General features: G+C 30.3%; 3 protein-coding genes across 11 annotated transcripts; 1 reads left to right on the forward strand and 2 right to left on the reverse strand.

Moving 5' to 3' along the window:
- The first annotated feature begins 574 nt into the window (after window positions 1–574).
- LOC106754176 (protein SYM1) lies at window positions 575–4,351 on the forward strand. 5 transcript variants are annotated; one of them, XR_002666898.1, is made up of 7 exons: window positions 579–1,004; window positions 1,729–1,869; window positions 1,953–2,066; window positions 2,146–2,319; window positions 3,169–3,309; window positions 3,557–3,638; window positions 3,925–4,351. XR_002666898.1 is itself a non-coding variant. In XM_014636172.2 (7 exons), exons 1-7 carry the CDS (start codon window positions 678–680, stop codon window positions 3,928–3,930), a joined length of 960 nt encoding a protein of 319 aa, XP_014491658.1. In that variant the 5' UTR covers window positions 581–677; the 3' UTR covers window positions 3,931–4,351. The 5 variants fall into 5 exon arrangements, 4 of the variants coding, with proteins under 4 accessions (XP_022633607.1, XP_022633606.1, XP_014491657.1 ...); XM_014636172.2 differs by having other exon boundaries at window positions 581–1,004; window positions 3,194–3,309; XM_022777885.1 differs by lacking the exon at window positions 3,925–4,351 and having other exon boundaries at window positions 3,557–3,639.
- A 6,443-nt stretch (window positions 4,352–10,794) lies between these two features.
- LOC106754257 (putative cell wall protein) lies at window positions 10,795–11,456 on the reverse strand. The gene has a single exon (XM_022777891.1). The coding sequence runs from the start codon at window positions 11,405–11,407 to the stop codon at window positions 10,988–10,990; it is 420 nt and encodes a 139-aa protein (XP_022633612.1). The 5' UTR covers window positions 11,408–11,456; the 3' UTR covers window positions 10,795–10,987.
- Window positions 11,457–16,331: 4,875 nt separating this feature from the next.
- On the reverse strand, window positions 16,332–20,412 carry LOC106754272 (probable protein phosphatase 2C 52). 5 transcript variants are annotated; one of them, XM_014636286.2, is made up of 7 exons: window positions 20,252–20,412; window positions 19,465–19,577; window positions 18,422–18,927; window positions 17,966–18,310; window positions 17,774–17,891; window positions 17,461–17,684; window positions 16,332–16,879 (listed from the first exon to the last, which is right to left on the reverse strand). In XM_014636286.2, the coding sequence occupies exons 3-7, from the start codon at window positions 18,680–18,682 to the stop codon at window positions 16,403–16,405; spliced, it is 1,425 nt and encodes a 474-aa protein (XP_014491772.1). In that variant the 5' UTR covers window positions 18,683–18,927; window positions 19,465–19,577; window positions 20,252–20,412; the 3' UTR covers window positions 16,332–16,402. The 5 variants fall into 5 exon arrangements, with proteins under 5 accessions (XP_014491772.1, XP_014491773.1, XP_014491776.1 ...); XM_014636287.2 differs by having other exon boundaries at window positions 20,243–20,412; XM_014636290.2 differs by lacking the exon at window positions 20,252–20,412 and adding an exon at window positions 19,804–20,223.
- Window positions 20,413–21,568: the final 1,156 nt, after the last annotated feature.

Consider the following 21,568-nt stretch of genomic DNA (forward strand, 5'->3'; position numbering starts at 1 on the left):
AGAGAAGCACCGTGGAATTTGGAAAATGGAAGTGAGAGAGGTGCTTGGAAGGTGGCTAGAGGAAGTCTTTGGACTCTTTAGCCTGTGACTTTCAAGAAAGAAGAGTTTATGATTCAGAAAACTCAATTCTCATTATTCTCAAAAGTGTCAACTACAAGAGAGGAACTGAGTATTTATGGTAATTCATGCTCCTTGCAAGCTAAACTACGTATACAATGAAATGTAGAAATACAAAAAGAGAACACTAAAAAAAGTACGTCAGGCAGGATTCCATCACTTCCTCTTAAAAAAATATTTATCCTCAAATCTAGCAATCATCTTATGAAGAAACTCTATATAGTCTCGGAAGCATGACCATCTTGAAATGGCCTTATTCTTTTAGATCCACTTTTCTTCCATCATACCCAATAGAGTAAGCTACAAATTCAATAATAAACTATAATATAATTAAGAAAGTAATAAAATTCTGTAATACCAAAAATTGTGCTAAATATTCCTTAATTAATTAATTGATTACAAGAGAATAGTTTCAACCAATGAACAAGAAAGAATTAAGTTGACACATTGGATGATGAATACTTGCATTCACTTGGTGGGTTGTTGTAGCAGAAAAGAGGTGATGACCCAAACACTTAACAAATTCACACGACACAAACACAATCCTCGGACCCACTTCCATGGCTACTGTTCCTTCTCTTTGCACCGTCTTTCCCATACTCACACCAATCTTGTCGAAGCCCCATTTCGTTCCCCTCTCTTCCCGAACCCCAAAACGAAGTCGTATCATCAGCTGTGTAGCTGAGGACCGTGAAATAGTTCCGGTGTCCGAAGACAGAGGAGCGCGTTTCCATGAAGTTGAGGGGATTCAACCTTCTGAATCCATAACAGAGGCAGAGGTTGATCCTCGCCTCACAAGCAATAGTACCGTTAATGCCTTCATCGTTTTGGGGTTTGGGACTTTTGCTGTCACCAAGTTGCTCACCATTGACCATGACTACTGGCATGTTAGTTTCAATTTTAAATTTGCTTACTTTTTATTGTTATTATCATTATTGTTACCCAATTCTTGTTTTTCACATACCCATTGACCTGAAAAATGATTCTGTCCTATCGATTCAAAATTATTAACATGGCGATGAATCTGTATAGCTGAAATATTGTTTCAAGTTATACAACCATGTTCTTGTTGGTTACTCAAGTTCATCGATATTATTAATAGTTCATAGAATTTAAAACTGGGTTTAACCCAACTCCTAAAACTTGTTCATGAGATAGAGGTTGCCTCCAGTGATATTTACTTTTGGTCATATCACTAGTTAATAGTATCCAACACCTTTCCCTATGACGAGGGCCGGACATCTCGGCATCTGAAGTTTGTTTTGTTGGACATCTTCCACTGGTCTGAAAAATGTCTAGTAACATGTAGCCTGATAGGCTTAACAAGTATCAACAAACAACCATTACGATAAACTTTAGCACTATATTAGAATTTGTTGTAGAGCCTAATTCAACTCTAAAAGCTTGTCCAGTAGTTGTAGAGCCTCCTACTACTTATGCATATTTATATTGTTTTGGCTGTATTGCCTATATTTGTAGTCAATGTAGGATCTTTGGTAAAGAAACAAGAGGAACATGTTTAATACTAGAGTGATTAGGAAAGAGAACTGAAGTGTATTTTATGTGTGACACAGAAAAAGTTAACATCAAATTTTTTGTTTTATTATTCAGGGTTGGACCCTTTATGAGATTCTAAGGTATATACCTGAGCACAACTGGATTGCCTATGAGCAAGCTCTGAAAGCAAATCCGGTTTTAGCTAAAATGGCAATAAGTGGGATTGTCTACTCAATTGGAGACTGGATTGCTCAGGTTTGTTTTTGACTGGCAAAATGTCAAATGCTAATTTGGGCATAGAATTTCAGAAACTTCAGCTATTTCTAACTAAAATATAGTGCTATGAAGGAACGCCTCTTTTTGAGTTTGATCTGGCACGGTTACTCAGATCAGGTCTTGTTGGGTTTACTCTCCATGGATCTCTTTCCCATTATTATTATCAACTTTGTGAGGTGATTATTTGGACTTCCTGAGTTAGAACTATTCGGTGATCTTCTATGAATGACTGAAATTGCTTCCATGATTTCACAGGCTCTTTTTCCTTTCCAAGAATGGTGGGTTGTCCCTGCTAAAGTTGCTTTCGACCAAACTGTGTGGTCTGCAGTTTGGAACAGCATCTACTTTGTGGTTTTGGGCTTATTGCGGTTTGAATCTTTGACTAATATATATGGTGAACTGAAGTCAACATTTTTCCCCTTGCTTACTGTGAGTACCTGTTTGATTTGTTTCTTTATGCTGTTTTCAGATTTTAATTTTCAATGTAATTACCTGTCTCATTGTAAAGTTGTGGAGATGTGTCAAGCTAAAAATTGAGCTTATGTACTTGGACTATTTCATACTCTTAGGCTGAAATTGGTAGAGCATTAAACTGCTAGTGTTGGGCATATAGTAGGTAGTAGTAACAATTTGAGTGAACCTAGAATTTAAATTTTTCAGCTATTTTTGGTTCCATCCTATTCTCATTAAAAGTTGTGTATCTTTGTACCTTGTTCTTAAACTATGAATTATTTGAATTGTTCGGGGTAGCTTATCCTGAAATCTGCCTTATGCCATACTGTTTCAAGTGTCACGACATTGTGTTTTGCTTGTGCCTCGTACCTCCTCTTCATGAGCTTAGTAAGTAGTACCCTAACTATGTTGAAGCTGCTACTGAATGAAAAGGCTGTGAAATGTACTCAGTCCTAAACCCCTAATTAATACTATATCTGTAGCAAAGAAAGGGCCAGAGGAAAGCATGTGGGTATAATAAGAACAAATGATCCGATGCCTATGTTTGCATATAGAAAAGTGAACAAATAGAATCTAGAGAAGGTGGTGTACCAGCTATATGTCCACAGTGGGAATGGCCTTGTTACAGATTGCCCATTTGGTCTCATAGACACCTGTAAAGAAAAACGAGAAAATTGAAGGAAAAAAGTGGTTAAATAGGAATTCAGTTAGTAAAGCTAAACTAAGCACTAGCAATGCAAGGATGAAGAATAGGATAATGAATGAAATGTATATTCTTATCCCTGTGTGATTCTTTAATTAGAAAAAATTCTCATCTTTGGACAGCTAACATCTCTAATATGCTTCCCAGGCAGGGTGGAAACTTTGGCCTTTTGCGCATCTGATTACTTATGGTCTGATTCCTGTGGAACAAAGGCTTCTTTGGGTGGACTGTGTGGAGCTCGTCTGGGTCACAATCCTTTCAACGTAGGTTTTCTAAGATTATTTGTCATATCTATTGTATTTTTACACATGACTCCTTTTGCCATCAGCAGGATTTTAGCGTCCTTTTGGATGCTTTAGTATCACATACTATGTGACTTTCCCATTTGAGCATGGAAGGTTGATTTTATACATGGATGCATACTGCCAAATAGCATCAGAAACATATTACATAAAGTCATTACACTGTCAACAGAATTCTCATCCATACACAATCTTGTTTTGTTTATAGCTATTCAAATGAGAAATCAGAAACCCGAATATCCGAGTCAGCATCAGAAGCAACATCATCCACTTCAAACCAAAATTCTAAGGTAAGTAGACCGTGTTCTTCCACTGGTCAGTTTGAAGGTTTCAGGGTAAGGCTCGTCGTTACCCTTCCACTGGGACATATTTTTACATGCCTATGATTCTATTTTGCTGAGCAAGATATGGTAAATCGTTCTTTCAAATTGAGATAAGAAAACAAACCATATACTATATACCTTGTCTTAGTCTAATGTTCAAATAAAAAGATCATTCATCAATGTTCTACGTCACATATTAGGCTAATACCCTTTTTCTCTGTTTCTATTGTCTTTTTTTGTTGTGTACTGCCAGGAATAAATGAAATGAAAAGTGAGGAAAACTATTTAGGCTTCATGGTAATTACAAAATGAACCTCGAAATATTGGAAGAATGTATCAGTTGAAGGTCCAATTGAGCGACCTGAGGTTGTGATCTGCTCGCTGCCCATACAGGATATACACTTACACTGCTCGTGTTGATTGCTTCTAGCTATGATCGGAGCTTTTTAGGTTGCAGTTATCAGAATAAATGCATAGATGATTGTATATATAATAGGATAATACATTCAGAACACAAGCTATGTTCCTTTCCTTCTACATCCATAATTCTGCATAAAACAAATTCGTCTCATGTATTGTGTTGGAAACATTGTCTTTGGAATTTCATTTCCTCCTGTATTTTATAAGAAAAAAGGATATAATATCTTGGGAGTATTAAATGCATTCTATATTTATCATTTAAAAGAAGACTAATGGAGGGTTTAGATTAGAAAAGTGTTCTTTTACCAGTATCATGAAATGTAAGTGTGGCAATCCTATGGATCATACAAATATTGATTTAGTATTTGTGTTTCACAAGTAGTTCATCTGTCTCCCCCTTAATAAAGATTGCGGCTTTCGACATAAAAAATAAATAAAAAATTATTGTGAGAATATTATAAGATGATGAATTTTTTTAGCTAACTAAATACTACTCTATTTCCTAAGAAAATGAAAATACAAATATTTTTTCCACTCATCTAAATAAAAAAATGTTTTAAACGCACTTTTATTCGTTATACTTTTACATAAATATAATTTTAATCTTTAAAATTTTATTTGCAAATTTGGCTATTCAAAATATTAAAATCAAGGAATTTTAATCTACGGTTTATATATCTTTTAATTCCTCACACGAGTTAGCATGGTATTAATTACTTAAATTACAAGAACATGCTAACATCGTGAAATTTTGAAAAAAAAAAAAACTATAATTAAAATTTTAAAACTAAAATTACTCATTTGAAAAATTACAGGGATTTTAAGTTTAAAGAAAAAAAATTATTAAAAATATATTATTTTCGTTTGATTGTTCTTCTTCACCTTTTGTGTGTTTTCTTTTTTTCTTTTTCTTTCCATTTTCTCAATCTTAATTTTATTCATAATCCAGACGAAAACATAAAGTGAATGAAACCGAAAACATAGGACGATATAGGCGTGTTGGGTAATTTTAGATTATTGGTGGCACCCTTAGGCGTAGCTTTTGGGTCATTCAGGAGTAGCCGCGGCTCGCATAACCACTCTCTGTTCTGCAATGGCCAAGATCGAAGAACTGAACGAGTCCGTGGCTAAATCAAGGACCAAGAGGAATCACGGCTCAACCAGATTCTTCATCTTTGTTGATTACCTTTTCATTTTGATCTTCCTTGGATTCCTCTGCTTCATCATTTTCAAGATTCTCGGCATTTGATTCTATTCGATTCCCAATCCCCCGTGCTTTCTGAGCTAGGTAAGTACCGTTTCATGCACACCCACTTCGTTTATTCTCCAATCCCGCTCATAAAGATTTGATTTTTATTTCCATGCGCTCTTTGTTATTGAGATGCTTCTTCAACCCAATTATCTTTTTTTTTTCATTTATTAAACAAGTATTGAAGAGATGGGGAAGAGTGTTTTAGAAGTACAAGTATTGAATGTCCTTGTTTTATGTGGAAAGAAGCTATTGCCTATTATTAGATATCGAAAGTAAAAGTCGAGGATTTTGGGCAAACTCATAAATTTTCGCTTGAAGTTTTCTTTCTATATATAATTTTAATTTTCTTGCCTATTTCTTCTAAAGGTAATTAAAGTGACATTCTCTTAGTTTCTTAAAATTGCATACGATATTTTACCATTTACACTGATTTTCCAACTGGGATTCTTGTGTTACAAATTCAGTCTGAAGAAATAAAAAAAGATGTCAATGTAATTTGTTATTTTTTTCTAATTACTCAAATTTGGTGTAAGAGTTTGTATCTAGGTGTGCATACTACTTGTACTTTATGCTTCCAACACAAACTCGCGTTTGAAAAATGATTTGTCGACCTTCCAAGTTTATCAGAAGAGATAGAGATAAAAGAAGAAGAATTATGATAAGTGATATGATATGATATAAATATATAAAGTTAAAGAGAATAGGAATGTTGATAACTTTTTAGATTTTAGACTAAGAGTTTTCCCGAGTCATTCCTTATCACGTTATCTTGAACATAAATAACGACTTGGATTATTTTCTCCTCTCTGTCATATTTAACACTTCTCACTCTTTTACTACTGTACTCTATCTTCACCTGCATTTCTTTTGGCAGGATATTCGCGTGACATAGTTATGATTCCATTACAGACCTAGGTACAAGCTTGAAGGCAGGGTCAACTAGCAAGTACAATTTTTTTTCTCAGATCTTATGTTGTAATACTTGAATTTTCTCAGATCCAGTTTTGCTCTAAAATATTTACACGGTTCATTTTCCCTAGCTATTGTCTTCCATTTGTTTCTTGTTTATTACATTTATCTTTTCACATATGATTTCCACTTTCACTTCCTTTTTCCTTGGCTGTGGTAAGAAGGATGACAACTAAGATCAATATCAAAGTACACTGCATTGAAAGCTGATAGTGATGGCAGAGTAATTTCCCTTTTCTTTGCCAACTATTTATTACATTTTCTGAGGGGGACCTGGGGATATAGACTACGTGACTATGTGTTATTATTATCCACTTTCTGTTTGTGGTTGGTGGATTTGGATGAGGTAGAGCAGCAGAGTGAAGACCCCAAACAGCTATTTTGCATGCGACACACTTACCAGTGATTTGGTGTGTACGCTTGCAAATTGATGATACACCAACTTTGCATTTATGTGAGGCATTGTTATCCTTGTTATGTCCTATTATAAAATCGAGATGTTTTAAAAGCATAAAACATATTTTTGCTGGGGGGAAAAATGGTGAATCTTGCCATTTTCAAGCGGTTAACAGAAGAGGATTTTTCTTTTGGCTGAGTTTCATGCATTGGAAGATCAAACATGACCTTGTTGCATTTAGAAAAATTTAACATGATATAGGTTGTTAGAAAGCTTGATGTTAGACATATGGACTAGTTTTATCTTGTCCGTACAAAGCTTAACACAATTCATTTCTTTGTTTGAGGTTTGGGATTAGCTATGATTACATTTAAATGAGATGAAGTTAATGAAAATGAACACATAGGATATATAAAACAATCGAGAGTTATGTGTAATTTGTGAAGCATCTACCATGTTCAAAGAGAAGTTTTATTGTATTCTTTTTTGAAGTAATGAATGTTGGACTTTAAAAGGAAGAGAAAAAGTTGAAATTGGCAAAATGAAATGCACATGCTAAGATGAATGTGTGATGATACAAGAAATTATACGATACAAAGAAAGCTGCTAAAAGTATTTTTGTGAAGAGTAGATTGTATGATTTTTATCCCTGTAAAAGTAAGTGGGATCATGAAAAATATCAGAGGAAGCTGTAAAGAGAATAACTAGTTTTGGTCTCTAATTAAACATTATGATATCATAGAATTTGTGTAGTTAGTATAACTAATAAAAACACTATGAAGGGAACACAGAATTATTATCAGAATATTTTTAACTGTTGCAACTTTTAAGGTATTACTGTTTTCTTCTTCTAAACGCAACTCAATTTGTCTCTTGTTCATTGAATCCATAATAATTATGCTGTTTATGACCTTATTCTTGCATTATTGAATCCATAATATCTTAATTTAGATAGCGAATATGTTTGAATTATGTTTAACATATTTCTGTGAATGAGAAGATAATGTATTTTTCCAGATTTGTTATAGGAGTAAAAATTACTTCCAAGCATAACAAATCCACAGGAGAAGAATATTTTTCATGTTATTACCATGTTTAATTCCATGAAAAGAAGGTAGGTAAATTCATTGAAGTCAAGTAGCCTCGTCTTTGGATGAAATACTGAAGGCTATTTGCTTTTCTATAAATTTAAAACATTTCATAATAGAATATGTTGTTTGGATATATAATTTTAAGAAAATAAATTTTCTAATTTTTGTGAATAATTTGATTACTTAAATTAAAGCGTTTCAGACATCGTTTAAAAGGTTAAAATTTGAAAATTAGCATACTTTCTTTTAAATGTATGTTCTTTTTAATATTTTTTTAATATCCATATCAGAAGATACTATTGACTCAACTTCAACAGAGATATGTTCAAATCAAAGGATCATCGTTTGGACATAATTTTTTTTTTTATTATTTATTTAATTAATTAGTTATTTGATCCCATTTTATCCTTCTCAAATTAGTCATTCAATTTTGGAAGGAAAAGTTGATTTGATTCTGACGTTAAAATTAATATAGTGACGTGACATGCATATGTTATTTTTATATTACGTGATGCTTTAATATTTTGTTATATGAATTTTTCTTATATAATTGTTAAAGTAAAATATGTGAATATTAAGAGTGTTTTATGTTTTTTCAGTGTGCAAAGACAAGGTCGTTTGGAGGAGTTGTGAATGTTAAGGGTGTTAGTCTTACTTACAACAATTTATTCACCTTAATCTATGTTCATCTTCTCTCTCGTCATATTACTCACAACACAATATCATAAATACTTTTTCTTTCATTCATCCTCCATTTTCATCTTTCCAATAGCCACAATTCACCCATCTTTCAATCATCATTTCTTCAAGAACCAACCTTCACCCATCACAACCTTCACACTCCATTTTTCCATGCAATCTTTAACTTAAACCATTTTCATTCCTTGCACACAATAACCACAAATTAAGGTGAAAAAAATGAATGTTAAAAGTTGTTGTGAATCAAAACATTAGTTGAGACAAACTAAATTAAACTATTTTTTATTTTATTAAACTGTACTATATCAAACTAGACTGAAGTTTTAGTCATAATTCGACCAAATATGGATCATGACTGACTCGATTGAATTTGATTAAATTTTGGTCAAGATCGATTAGACCAAATTTTAGTTGAGGATCACTAGGTCAAACTCGATCAAATTTCAGTTTGAACAAAGCCAAATTTTGATTGTGACTGACTCAGTTGAATTTGGTCAAATTTCATCCATGGACGACTTGGCCAAATATAGGTTGGGGCCGACTCAACCAAATTTTAGTCATGGCCAACTTAATCGAATTTGGTCAAATTTTAGTAGGTGTTGACTTGGTCGAATTTTAATTGGGACCAATTATGTCAAATTTCGGCTGGAATTGACTTGGTCAAAATCAAACGAATTTTGGTCAATGATGATTTGGACAAATTTGACCAAATTTAGATCATGGCTGATTTTGTTAAATTCAACAAAACTTTGTAGTGGCCAAATTCAACCAAATTTCGACATGACTCGACCTTGTCCATCTCGACTTTCAACCCGACCCAATTAGTCTCAACTTACAGTTCAAACTGACCTATCATGACATTTAGCTCGGGTTGGTTTATGTCAACCTTTGACTCGATGACTCGTGTAAGATAGAAAAAAGATAAAATTAAAGCTCTCATGACTTCTTTCCTTTTGTTTGAAGACTCAACACCATTTAAGACAAATAAAAAGTTCTTTCTCAAAGAAAAATAATTTATTCATCAATTTTACTATATTTTAAAAAACTCCAACTTTTTTTAATAAAATTGTAAAGACTTTTTTTTCCAAATGCTAGGATTTTTATTAAATTAGAATCCATGCTATTATAAATTTACTATAAAAAAATTAGTAAATTATTTTAAAAATAAAAAATAACTAATCAATTATAATAACTAATTTATAAATTCAAAATTATTAATATCTAAAATAATCTAAATTATTAATAAAATTAAAAAAATTGTAATTACTTTGTGAATTACGTGTAAATCGATCTCTAATAAAATATTAATTATAAAGGTTAACCATCAAGAAACTTATATATAAATTAGTCTATTAAAATTAGAGACATCAATTATTTTTAATCATATTTATATTTTTAATTATTTTTTATTGCATCAATTATATCTAATAATAGATAAATAAAAATTAATTTTAAAAATTAAATAAAACTTATTGTTCCATTACATAAATTAATTATTTAATAATTTGTACATTTTAAATTTAATTTTTATATAAGATAATTTTAATTACTTCTTATTACATCAATTATATCTAATACAAATTTATTACTTTTCACTATTCACTTTCTATTTTCTTTTGTTTAAATATAAGGATCTCTACTTTCTATATAAAGAACTTACTCTTGACCTTTCTTTTTTATTCACTCTAACAATCTTATTATTTTACCTTTTTTTTTTCTTCATCTCATAACATTGATTTTTTTTAAATAATGATCAAGTTCAATAATAAAAAATAATTATATTAATTTATAAACTAAAAATTAATATAACTAAAATAATTTTTATTATAAATGAAAAAGTATAATTGATTTCTAAATTAGTAACTAAAATAGTTTTTATTATAAATTAATTTTTAAATTGGTCATTAACACTAATTATTAAATGAATTGGTTTTTAATTAGAAAAATGATTTCTAAATATAATATTATTCACTAAAATTAGTTATTATTTTAAAAAAAATTATAATGAAATTGTGACTCTGTCCAAAATTATAATGAAATTGTTATCATTTTATTTTTAATCTCTCTTTTATTAATAAAATCAACAATTCACTTTATTTTAATGATGAAGGTAGGTTGTCAAAATATCTCTTTTTTCCATGATCCATCGTTAACATTTTCTGATTTTGTTAACAATTTTATATTTCCCGTTGATGGGACTCCTTATCATTCTGTTTTAAAATATCATTATTGGTTATATATAAGGAGGCAGTAAAGCACTTGAAATAGATGAGTTATGAGTAATTATTAAAGGCCAAGAAATCCAACCAGCAAACATTACACACATTTGAAGTAGCAGAAAGACTCTGCATATCACTCATAGTAGCTACACATAAAACTTATTCACCAACACAAAAAACAGTAGACTAGCTAGTACTTCAATTTTGCAAAACCATAACATAACAACATGCATGCTACGTAGCTCACCATCACTACACTGACACCGTACTCACGGATTTACTGGAACTGGAACTCCACCACCATTTCTAGGGCTTGGAACCTCAAAACCAGGGTTTGGGACAAAGGTGCCATCGCCACCTGGAACATATCCACCACCTGAAACTGGTGGTACTTGTAATCCATTCCCACCACCTGAAACTGGTGCTGCCTCTACATCACCACCACCACCACCACCATCACTACCAGTGTTTGGATTCTGAGGTGTAAACCCAAAGAAAGGAGGAAACCCTAATCTCCCAAAGCCAGGAATATAACCATCAGAAGGGAACAAAAACTGAGGTTCTTTCTTGTCCCCTTTGTATGAGTTCTTTAGTTTAGTATGGCGTCTTGCAACTGCTTGCCATGTAGTGGCAAGAAGGATGGTGGTAATGAGAACACATGCAAAGAGAGAGGAAAGCTTGGAAGCCATTTTGTGATGAGATTTAGGTTGAGATGTGTTTTTCTGCTGACGTTGAAAGCTGTGGCTACGTTTTATAGTCACAAGTTGTACTGAGTTTGGTGATTAATATGACGGTGAGTTAAGTCTTTGTTTCTTGGGCAAAGCGACACTGGGAACATATGCAACTTTTTTTAATAATTTTTTAGATTTAATACCGCTTTTGATCCCTAGTTTGGGAGGTTTTGTTCAATATGGTCATACCTTTTATTTTTAGTAACAATTGAAAACACTGTTCAATTGACTCCTTTTTTGTTACAACGTCAATTTTCTAACGGTGCTGATTCACCTATCCAAATGTTATTTTGACAGTCCTGACATAATGTTATGTTAAAAATCATGTCATCACCGTATACAATAAGGATTATAATAAACAATTTAAACTTGAATATGGGACCACTATGAACAAAAAGGACTCAATTGAACATTTTTTTCAAAAGGTGGGATCAATTCTTATGAAAAAAAGGTAGGGCCATATTGAGCAAACCCTCCCAAATTAGGGACCAAAAGGAGTATTAAGCCAATTTTTTAATAATAGGAAAAAGTCTCTTTAACAACTCTTTTTTGACAACTTTTTCACAACGCATACGTAACAGTCTATGATTGGTCCGTTTCAAATATTTTTTAAAGATAAATTCAAACATACCAATAAAATGATGACACGTATCGTGTTGTCAAAAAGTTGTTAAAAAAGAGTTGTCAAAGTATCATTGTCCTTAATAATATATACGTGGCAATTTGTAATTGGTCTATTTCAAATACTTTTTTAGAATAAATTCAAACAGACCAATAAAATAGTGACACGTGTCCTATTATAAAAAAATTATTAAAAAAAAATTGTTAAAATATAATTACCCTTATATATTTTCCATCATGGAAATTATATTAACTCCATTTGCAGTGTGATTATTATTGATCCAATAATTTTTCAAGTATTATGAGAATTGATAGTACTCAGCATTGGATACCGGCAAAAAAACCCAACCCATGTCATCCCGAAACAGTTACCAATTTTGCGGTCATTGAATGAAGGTGAGTGTTATCAAGTAGATGCGAAGAACACTTGCCATTGCTTCTCCTTTTCTTGTTTATGTGGTCTCGGTTTTTAGACTTGTCAATTTCTGAGTTAAAAACAGTGTACAGATGCAATAAATTTTAATTCCTCTTACAGTATATTTTCACCAGTTATTTCATACAACTATGAAATAAATTAGATCATATATAACTTACTTTGTTAATCGTTTCACTTATAATTAAATTTTATTTTAACTTCGCATCAACTCATTTTAATTCTCTCAAATATATTGTAAACTCGTTATTTTTAATTTTACATAAAGTAGTTTTAATTTATAAAATATTTTTCTAAAAACATTACTAATAAATTGGTCATTTGGTCAACACTAGGAAATGCAACTGGTTGTTGAAGACACTGAGTTGACTATATTCAACTACTTTTCTTGATGTTTGGTAAATATGAAATTTGATATACATTTAGTATAGTATGGGGTCCTCATTTTTTTTAAATAAGATATCAAATAATTTAAAACAAAGAAGATATTAGAAAGAATTTAATGTAAAAAAAATGCATACTTTTTTCTTCAATATCAAATACATAACTTAATAAATTAATGCACAAGAATCAGTAAAATGGTTTAAAATGGAGAAGATAATTATCAATGAGCATGAGACTTATTATTTATTTTGAGAATGTGTGAAATTATGATAGAAGAACGATGAATGCAAAAAAAAATGCGTAATTTAATTTAATTTAATTAAATTTTAATTTCCACATTTTATTATTTTTAATCTGAATTTAACATTGATTGTTTATTACCATGTAGATATATAACCCATACTAGTTCGCGTTGGTTCAATATAGAATTAGATTAGACCAATAATAAAGTAATTTTCATATTAATGAGTAAACAATTACATATAATAATTAGAAAAGAGTAAACAATTACATATAATTGAAATTTCATGATAGATACAACATATATAGTTAAAGAAAAGAGTAAACAATTACATATAATTGAAAATTTCATGATAGATACAAATGTTGAGGGAAAAAGTGCATTAGAAATCTGATTTGAGTTGATAAAGTTGAGGTTTGCATTTTTTAAAATGAAATATACCATTTAAATGAAAATTTAAAATGTCTAATCAATATTTGCTAAATATCAAATTAGTTGAATAATTGAGAGCGAAATGAAAATTATATATGAAAAAATATTAGTCAAATAAAATATAAAACTAAACACCAACGAAAATAATGAATTTTACAAACTAGATAATTTCAATCAAATCACTTGAAGTATGGAGAGAGAGAGAAGGAAAACTCTATATGAAAGAAGGATTAGTCAAATGAAATAAAACTAACAAAAACAATGAAAATAGATTTCTTAGGTTAAATAAATTAAGAGTGTTTTATTAATTTAAAACAAAAATAAATAAGAGGACAGGGATGACGTGAAGATGCACCTATCATCTTCATTTTTTTATAACTGATTAATTTTAAAAACTAGATAATTTGAATTTTAATATATAACTACTTCATCCATACTCTAATTTAATTTGAATATGAAAATTAATTTGAAAATTTAATTTTAATTTGAATTTTAATATATAACATAATCGAATCTTGGAACGTTTCTTATTTTAAATGTCCTTCTTATACAAAATATAAGACGATGCATATAACATACATAACCATTTAATGTGGGTGACCACCATTTTTATCTTTCTTATTTTCATAAAAATATAGTTTTTTATATAAAATATTTCAATAACTTAAAAAGGTAAACTAAATTAGGTTCATATATATTTTAAACTATTTTAAAAATATTATACTGAAAATTTATTAAAATATATTAAAAATTATCCTCATACAAAATTTATAAATTATTTTTAAAATAAAACTTATAAACGATAACGATAATAACACGTAAGACAGGGACAAATTTCATTATTTCATCTCATCTTTAATATAAAAATTCTTCCTCATGGTCGTGTATCCATTCTTTATACTCATTTTTTACTATTTTAATGTCTATTAGTTAATTTTCATAAAAAAAATAAATCACATGAAGAAAACAAATATTTAATATCAAAATATAAATTACCTTTACATGCCACATATTTAGAAAAGAATTTATAACAATATAAATTTCAAATATATAATATTATATAATTTTACATAAATAATATTTCATGAATCAAAATATCTGTTAATTTTACAAACGTTAATAAAACAAAGCTAATAAAAAAATATATTTTTTTAATTATAAAAAAGGAAACAAATATCTAAGTTTAATAGTGTTAAATATTGTTTTAATTCTTAAATTTCACGCAAAATTAGAATTTATTTATACCTTAAAATTTAATTATTTTTTTTCTAAATTTTGATTTGAATTATTTATATCATTTCGATAAGTTCTAACTCAAATGTTAGTTTTAAACAATTTTAAAGTTTGAAAACCAAAATATACTAAAAAAAGTTTAAGATATTGACAAGTTATATTTCGCATTTAAACTTAAAAATTAAAAATATATTTAACCTTTAAAATTATTTTAAATATATATTTTTTCCTCTAAATTCTAATACATTAATAAATATTCTAATACACTACTTTAACAAAATCATACTAAGATAAAATTATTATATTATAGTAAATGATTCGTCTTTATACAAATTGTAATGTAAAAGTTACATTTATGAAAATAAGTTAAAAAAAATAAAAATAGTTATATAAAAAAATTTATCAAAATGGTATTCTAGATAATAAAAATAAACAAAAAATAATAATACTAAAAAAAACAAAAATATTATATGTGTATCTTAAAAATGATTTGACAAAGACTAAATAAAATTGTACAAAAAGAAAAAAATATATATAATTAAGTGTATGATAAAATGTAAAATACCTTAAATATTTTAGAAAATTTTTCTAATATTGAACTAAGAGAAAATACAAATTATTTTAGCTGACAAAATTTTTTCAAATGAAATAAAAGTTAAAAGTTAAAGATGAAAGAAAATAAAAAAAAAATATTTTTTCATGCTACCTTATAAATAAAGGATTTACGCGATGAAATTTGAAATTTGAAATTGAAAGTCAAACATTTCAATATAAAAAAATAACAATAAATATAATATTAAAAGGAATAAGAGAGAAAGTTTCTCCATATATAAGTGAATTTTGTGGACACAAAACTTGTCTAAGAAAAAGTTTGTGAATATATAAGTTTTTTAAATTACTTAATAAATTATTAATATTTTAATAATTTAAAAAATATAAAAAATGAAAACAGAAATGAGCATTGAGAGAACAAATAAATAAATATATATATATATATATATATATATATATATATATATATTCCATCCCCACTCAATAAAAAAAAATAGATATTATTCATTCTCATATACTAAAAAAAAAATCTCTTTTTAAAACTTATTAGATTCGGACAATACCCATATTTATGCCTTAAAAATAAACATAGATAAATCATAAACAAACCCTTTCCTTCAACATATCCGAAGTAGTTTTAAAAAATATGAGAAAAGTAACAGCTTTGAAAGAACCTGTGAACATACCGAAGCTTGAGTTTGAAAAGTAAACTAAGATGAATTATAACAGCATACTCTTTGCACTTTCAACCCACCCTTCATATTTTAAAGGATAACTTTTTTTTTTATAACTTTTTGACAATTTTAGATAATTTGTGATTAATCAGTTTCAAATATTTTTTTATACATAAATTCAAACAAATCAATAAAATAATAACACGTATTATATTGTCAAAAAAATTATTAAAAAAATTATAAAAATATCATAATCTTTTAGTAATTTTTTTGGTAACCTTAATTATAAGGATCAAATTTTCTTACTAACCATAGAGAGAATTTTTTTGTTGAATTGAATGAGTAGTAACATGTATATTACAAACCCACCAAAGAAACATAACTCAATTGTTTGGCTTTTCCTCAGAAAATCTAGGAAGTTGAACCAGTGAGTTTACTCGGCTCACACCCTCCAAACCTAACCAGTTTTGATCTTCAGGCCCTGATCTTCCATCTTCAACAGCATCAACAGATACTCCTCCTCTTCCTCCATACCTGCCATTTTCTTCTGAGGATCTCACAGTAAAGTTCCTTTGCAAAGTTGGCTCTGACTTTTGTCCATCATCTGTCTCAACCAGATTGCCTGAATGGTTGCTCTGCATGATAGCAGAAGAGAAGCATTGCTCATCACAGTCAGATTCTGAATCCATTTTTCCATCCAGAAACAGGCACACAACAGCACAGTCATCCACTTTTGAAGTAGGATACTTAAGTTTCCACTCTCGAACCGCGGAATCCACCAGAATTCTTGCTGCTGATGATCGACTTGGTGCTAAAGATACAATCTTAACTACCTCTTCGTTGCTCAAAACATCCCAGATCTACACATAACAAATGAAATATAGGTCTCAGGACTCAGCAAAATATCTGAGTTTTCAAAGCTAGAACTAATTTTCTCAAAGGTGGACAGTAGCATCAAAATAAAGCAAAACCAGAAGCTCTAAAGTTAACTATTGTAGAAAAGTCAATATACACAGGAAAGCAGGGAATCGATGATATAGTTCTCTAACAATATCCAACAATACATATTGTATCCTCATAAAAAGTGACAAGGTACTATAAGCCTCTTTTTTATCACCATATCTTGCACAATGCAGTTCACTTCTATTATATTAGACTTACAATGCCACTGCTGGATGTTTAATTATCTTAATAGCTACATGTTTTTCCTGTTTACCAAGGATAGAATCAGTATGTGTAGAGAAAACAATAGGTTTTACATAGTTTAAACAATTCTGATGCCTTTCACACAGAGTTAAACAAGAAACAGAAATGCCATTTGAAAAAGTTGCAATCTTGCAACATATTTTCAGTTGTGATTAACTTCACTTGAAACAATTTTATTTATAGTATGAAAAGATAATGAACAAATAAAACTGAATATGAGATTGAAAATTCTTACCCCATCTGAAGCAAGAACAATGAACTGATCTTTGTCTGTTAGTAACCGATGAGAAAATTCAGGTATAGAAATCACACCGTATTCTTTCAAGCAAAAATCTCCAAATGCTCGAGCCATTGCTAATCCTGGTGCATCATCAAAAGGCAACCATACCCTGTGAACTTCTGGCTCATCTTGTAATGCAAATACCCTACCCTTGCATCGTTTGATTCTTTCTGCTTCTCCTACAAGAAAATTGAAAATGTTTACATTCAACAAAAACACAGATTGGAAATAGATAGGATGAATGATCAAGGTATATAATATAACACACTTGGCAAATCAGGCTTCAAATCAACGGTCAACTGAATTGCCACCATGACATCATTGATGTCCTTGGATCCCATGATTGCTCGGGAATCCCCAATATTGCCCATGAACAAATTTGAACCCTGGAAAATGAGGAAAGTAAAAGATGTGCAAAATGAAAAAGGAACTTGAGGATAGATACTGCTAGTTGATATACCTGTTTCACTACAGTGACAGCTGTGCTCCCACTACAGAAGCAGTCCAAATTTGGATGAGACCTCAGCTCTTTATCCATAGCCTTGTATGCCTTCATGAAAGCTTCTCTCCACATAGAATTCAGTTTATCTTCAGCAGCAACATCTTTCTCAGACTCTCCACTTTCAGGCTTCATGCTGCCTCTGAAACAAGTTTTACCTGAACCATTTTGCCCTGATTCCGAGGAATGCAAAAATGAAAGCAGTTTGAGTGGCAAGGCTTCCCGGACTTTGCGTGCAACAAGGTGACCGTGTGGACCGTGGCCATCAAAGACACCACAAAAGGTCACATCTTCTGAAATGAAATCCTACAGAAACAAAAGGGCCAAACCAAGAATGTCAACTTCTTAAATTAACTAGATCCTCCTTCATTCAACGAGAATAATACAAGCTCAACACTACAAGATGAACATACTTACTTCCCATACAATCATGGCGTCCTGATTAATCCCCTTACGACCCTGCTGTGTAAATATGCAAGAAGACCTGCTCTTTCCATTGGTGAAAATTCTGTTCGGTAAAGATGGTAACTGGTGCAGAGAGATAACATGGTCAGAGAATGTTCTCCTTGCACTCTTTTGACCACAGAATCCTATTTCTAGACACGTCTGAACGTTTGTGTCTCCAGTGCTCCTGCTGCTACGAGCACTCTTACTACTTGTTGAGACACAGCAACCCATTTGCTCAGTTCCAGAATGAAGGCATCAGGTGAAAATAAGGTCAAGCTCTTTCCCTTTTCACTATAGATCTCGTATCAAACTCAGATTCTAACTTTAGTCAATAGAGTAAAGCATCCTGACTCCAAAGATTCTCTAACATGTAGAAGTGTTAGACAATCTATACCTTGAAGTTGAAAACCGAGGTCTTTGGTACTTGGTCAAAAGCACAATTTGCCGGAAGCTAAACAAATGGATAGAGAAACCAGCTGAACATAAGAAGACAAATGAATTTTATAGTCAATATATGATCTGAAAGAATCAAGCCCTTGTCACAGTAAAGAATTAAAAAACAGAAAGAAGGAAAGAATCACATAACATAACCGAACAAATAAGCATATAAAACTCCTGACATGTGAACAGGTAATTGAATATACTAAATTCTGTCCGGACATTTGTGTTTCGTCAGGATTTCACATTGAAGTCATCGAAATTGAGATTGAAATCAAGAAACCGTGAAATAGAGAGAAATTGAAGTAAACAAAGACAGTGAACACACCAGACGCGTCCTTTCTTCTCTAATCTATCTTCAAATTTCAAACGGGTAAGTAAAGTACCAAAATCTCTACCTTTAACCAAATTTTTTATCTTTATAGAATTAAGGATCAAGTATATATGGAATTTCTAACTGAAAACCAAAACACCCTTTTGATATTTTATTCAATTTTCCTCAAAGCAGTGAGGAACATCTCACAGTAAAATGAAGAAATGGGAAAAACACAAGTACAGAATTAGCCAAAACATACTTGATTAATTAACCCGAATGAGATCGACAGCTGAATGGCAATAACTGTCCATGACCAAAAGCGTGTAAGTTACAAACTCTGATTTTTTTCCAAGCCTTTTTCCGGTTTCTCCTCTGCAACCAGGTAGAACAGAAAACTTGGTAAACGAAAGTTTAGAGAGAGAAAGAGAGAGAGAGAGAGAGTAAAGCAGGAAAAGCAGTACAAACAAACTCTGGTTTGCCTCAGCAGAGAAATTCAAGAGATAAAGTGAATAACGTAAAAGCAGAAAAGGACGAAAGAAAGGTATGACATGATCTCGTCAACCAAGAATCACAGAGAGAACAATCAAGTAAACCTTACGTTATTATCATAATAACAAGCAAAAGAAAACAGCAAATGTCGCAATAGGAGACCGAGAAATGACCGAGCGAACAATTCAAAAAGGATCAAATCACCCCATTATTATAGAATTCATAACAAAAATATCTACAATAACATAGCAGAAATTGCTGCAAGCTAGGCCAGCTCAGAACTAGGAATCAAAGACATAAAGTAAAGTAAAAAAACAAAGGAAAAAAATGATTTTTCTTTTTGATTGTCTGAGTTAAGTTGAATTGAAGTGTGTGAAGGCATAGAAAGTGAACATGCAGATCCTGCATCTGCATTGGTGGTTTTTTCTCCAAAAGAAGTTGATTGAGTAGATACAATAAAGTGTTAGATGAAATCAATTAGAAGGAAAAGAAAATTTGAATGGTTGAAAAAGTGGGAAAAGAAAGGAAGACGGAAATGGTGGAAATACATTGATCACCTTTCTTGGTAAGGATGATGAGAGAAGGGAAGGAGAATGAAGTGATGGAGTTAAGAAAGAGGGAAGGAGGAGGTGTTCTGTGCTGTGTGAATTTATTAATTGCATAGACAGAAGACAGAGAAAGACAGTAATAACATCAGAGAGATGAGATACAGATGAATTGTTACTAAGTTTTATGATTTTTTTTAAGATTTTTTTTAAGATTATGGATATGTTGTTCAACAAAGTAATAATCTCACAAGCGTTCAAATTCATTTTCTCAATGCTTAATATATTACATATCCAAATATCAGACTTCATTTTTTTTTCTTAATTTCCAATGGAAAATTAAGCGAATCTCTCTCCAGACAAGATGAGTTTCACTTGTAAATTTAAGAGGCCTTATCCTTAACTTATTAAACCTTACATGAATTTTATTATTTAGCTTATTTCTGGTCCTTTATGAAGCATGGTTTTATTTTTATTCATCTATCTGTTTACTTTTTCAACGCAGACAATATTCAATATTTATTATATATTTATCATTAATGAATTCTTAAATATCTTATAAAATATTGTAAAAGACTTAATTATAATTATTGATTACTGTGATAAAATATGTTTGTATGCATAATAAATTAGGAAATTATTATAATTTAAATTGATTGGTTTTTGTAAAGATTTAAAAATATCATTTTATAGTGATTTAAAAATAATAAAATTCAATTATTTAAATATTACATTTTTTAATATAAATAATTATATTATGATGAGTTTTATTATTTGAAAATATATAATTCTTCTAAAAATTATTTATTTAGAGTTATGTTATTTATTTTTAAGAGTTTTTGTTATCGGTTCGTTTGATTAAAGAAATGAGATTGTAAGAGTGATTTTAACGATGAGCTTTTTAATTTTTGACTTATTAATTTCTTCGATTATTCTATTTACATGTATTTTTTTAGTCATTTATATGAGTCTTTGTTAATCAGTAATTCTAATGGTATATCTTAATCATTCTTGTGATGTTTCTACATGTAGATGGAACATTTACAAGTTGTGAGGAGTTTCATTGGTTAGGGTCTTGTGAGCTGTATGATCAAATAAGGGAAGTTGGTCTTGACTTACTTTATAACGTTCTTGCTAAATTGACAAATGTATGTTGATGGTTGATTTTATATTTAGAATGACTTACAGTTGTTTTTTATGAATTTAATTTGTGAGTATGGTGGTTTTAGTTTGCATGGTTTGAATTGTTAGCAAAATGATGAAGATGAAGTTTTGATGATGCCCAAATCAAGTCAAGATTTATCAAGATTCATGAAGATCCTTTGAAGA

The sequence above is a fragment of the Vigna radiata genome, unplaced genomic scaffold, assembly GCF_000741045.1.
Source record: "Vigna radiata var. radiata cultivar VC1973A unplaced genomic scaffold, Vradiata_ver6 scaffold_86, whole genome shotgun sequence".
Lineage (NCBI taxonomy): Eukaryota > Viridiplantae > Streptophyta > Magnoliopsida > Fabales > Fabaceae > Vigna > Vigna radiata.

Bases quoted from the DNA above. Each gene is read 5' to 3' on its own strand.
- LOC106754176 (XM_014636171.2), top strand. From the start codon at position 678: ATGGCTACTGTTCCTTCTCTTTGCACCGTCTTTCCCATACTCACACCA. The intron at 1,870-1,952 runs GTTTGTTTTTGA...ACTAAAATATAG, and splicing joins TTGGAGACTGGATTGCTCAG to TGCTATGAAGGAACGCCTCT. The intron at 2,067-2,145 runs GTGATTATTTGG...ATGATTTCACAG, and splicing joins ATTATTATCAACTTTGTGAG to GCTCTTTTTCCTTTCCAAGA.
- LOC106754257 (XM_022777891.1), bottom strand. From the start codon at position 11,407: ATGGCTTCCAAGCTTTCCTCTCTCTTTGCATGTGTTCTCATTACCACC.
- LOC106754272 (XM_014636291.2), bottom strand. From the start codon at position 18,682: ATGGGTTGCTGTGTCTCAACAAGTAGTAAGAGTGCTCGTAGCAGCAGG. The intron at 18,311-18,421 runs GTAAGTATGTTC...TTGTTTCTGTAG, and splicing joins ACGCCATGATTGTATGGGAA to GATTTCATTTCAGAAGATGT. The intron at 17,685-17,773 runs GTGTGTTATATT...ATTTTCTTGTAG, and splicing joins TTTGAAGCCTGATTTGCCAA to GAGAAGCAGAAAGAATCAAA.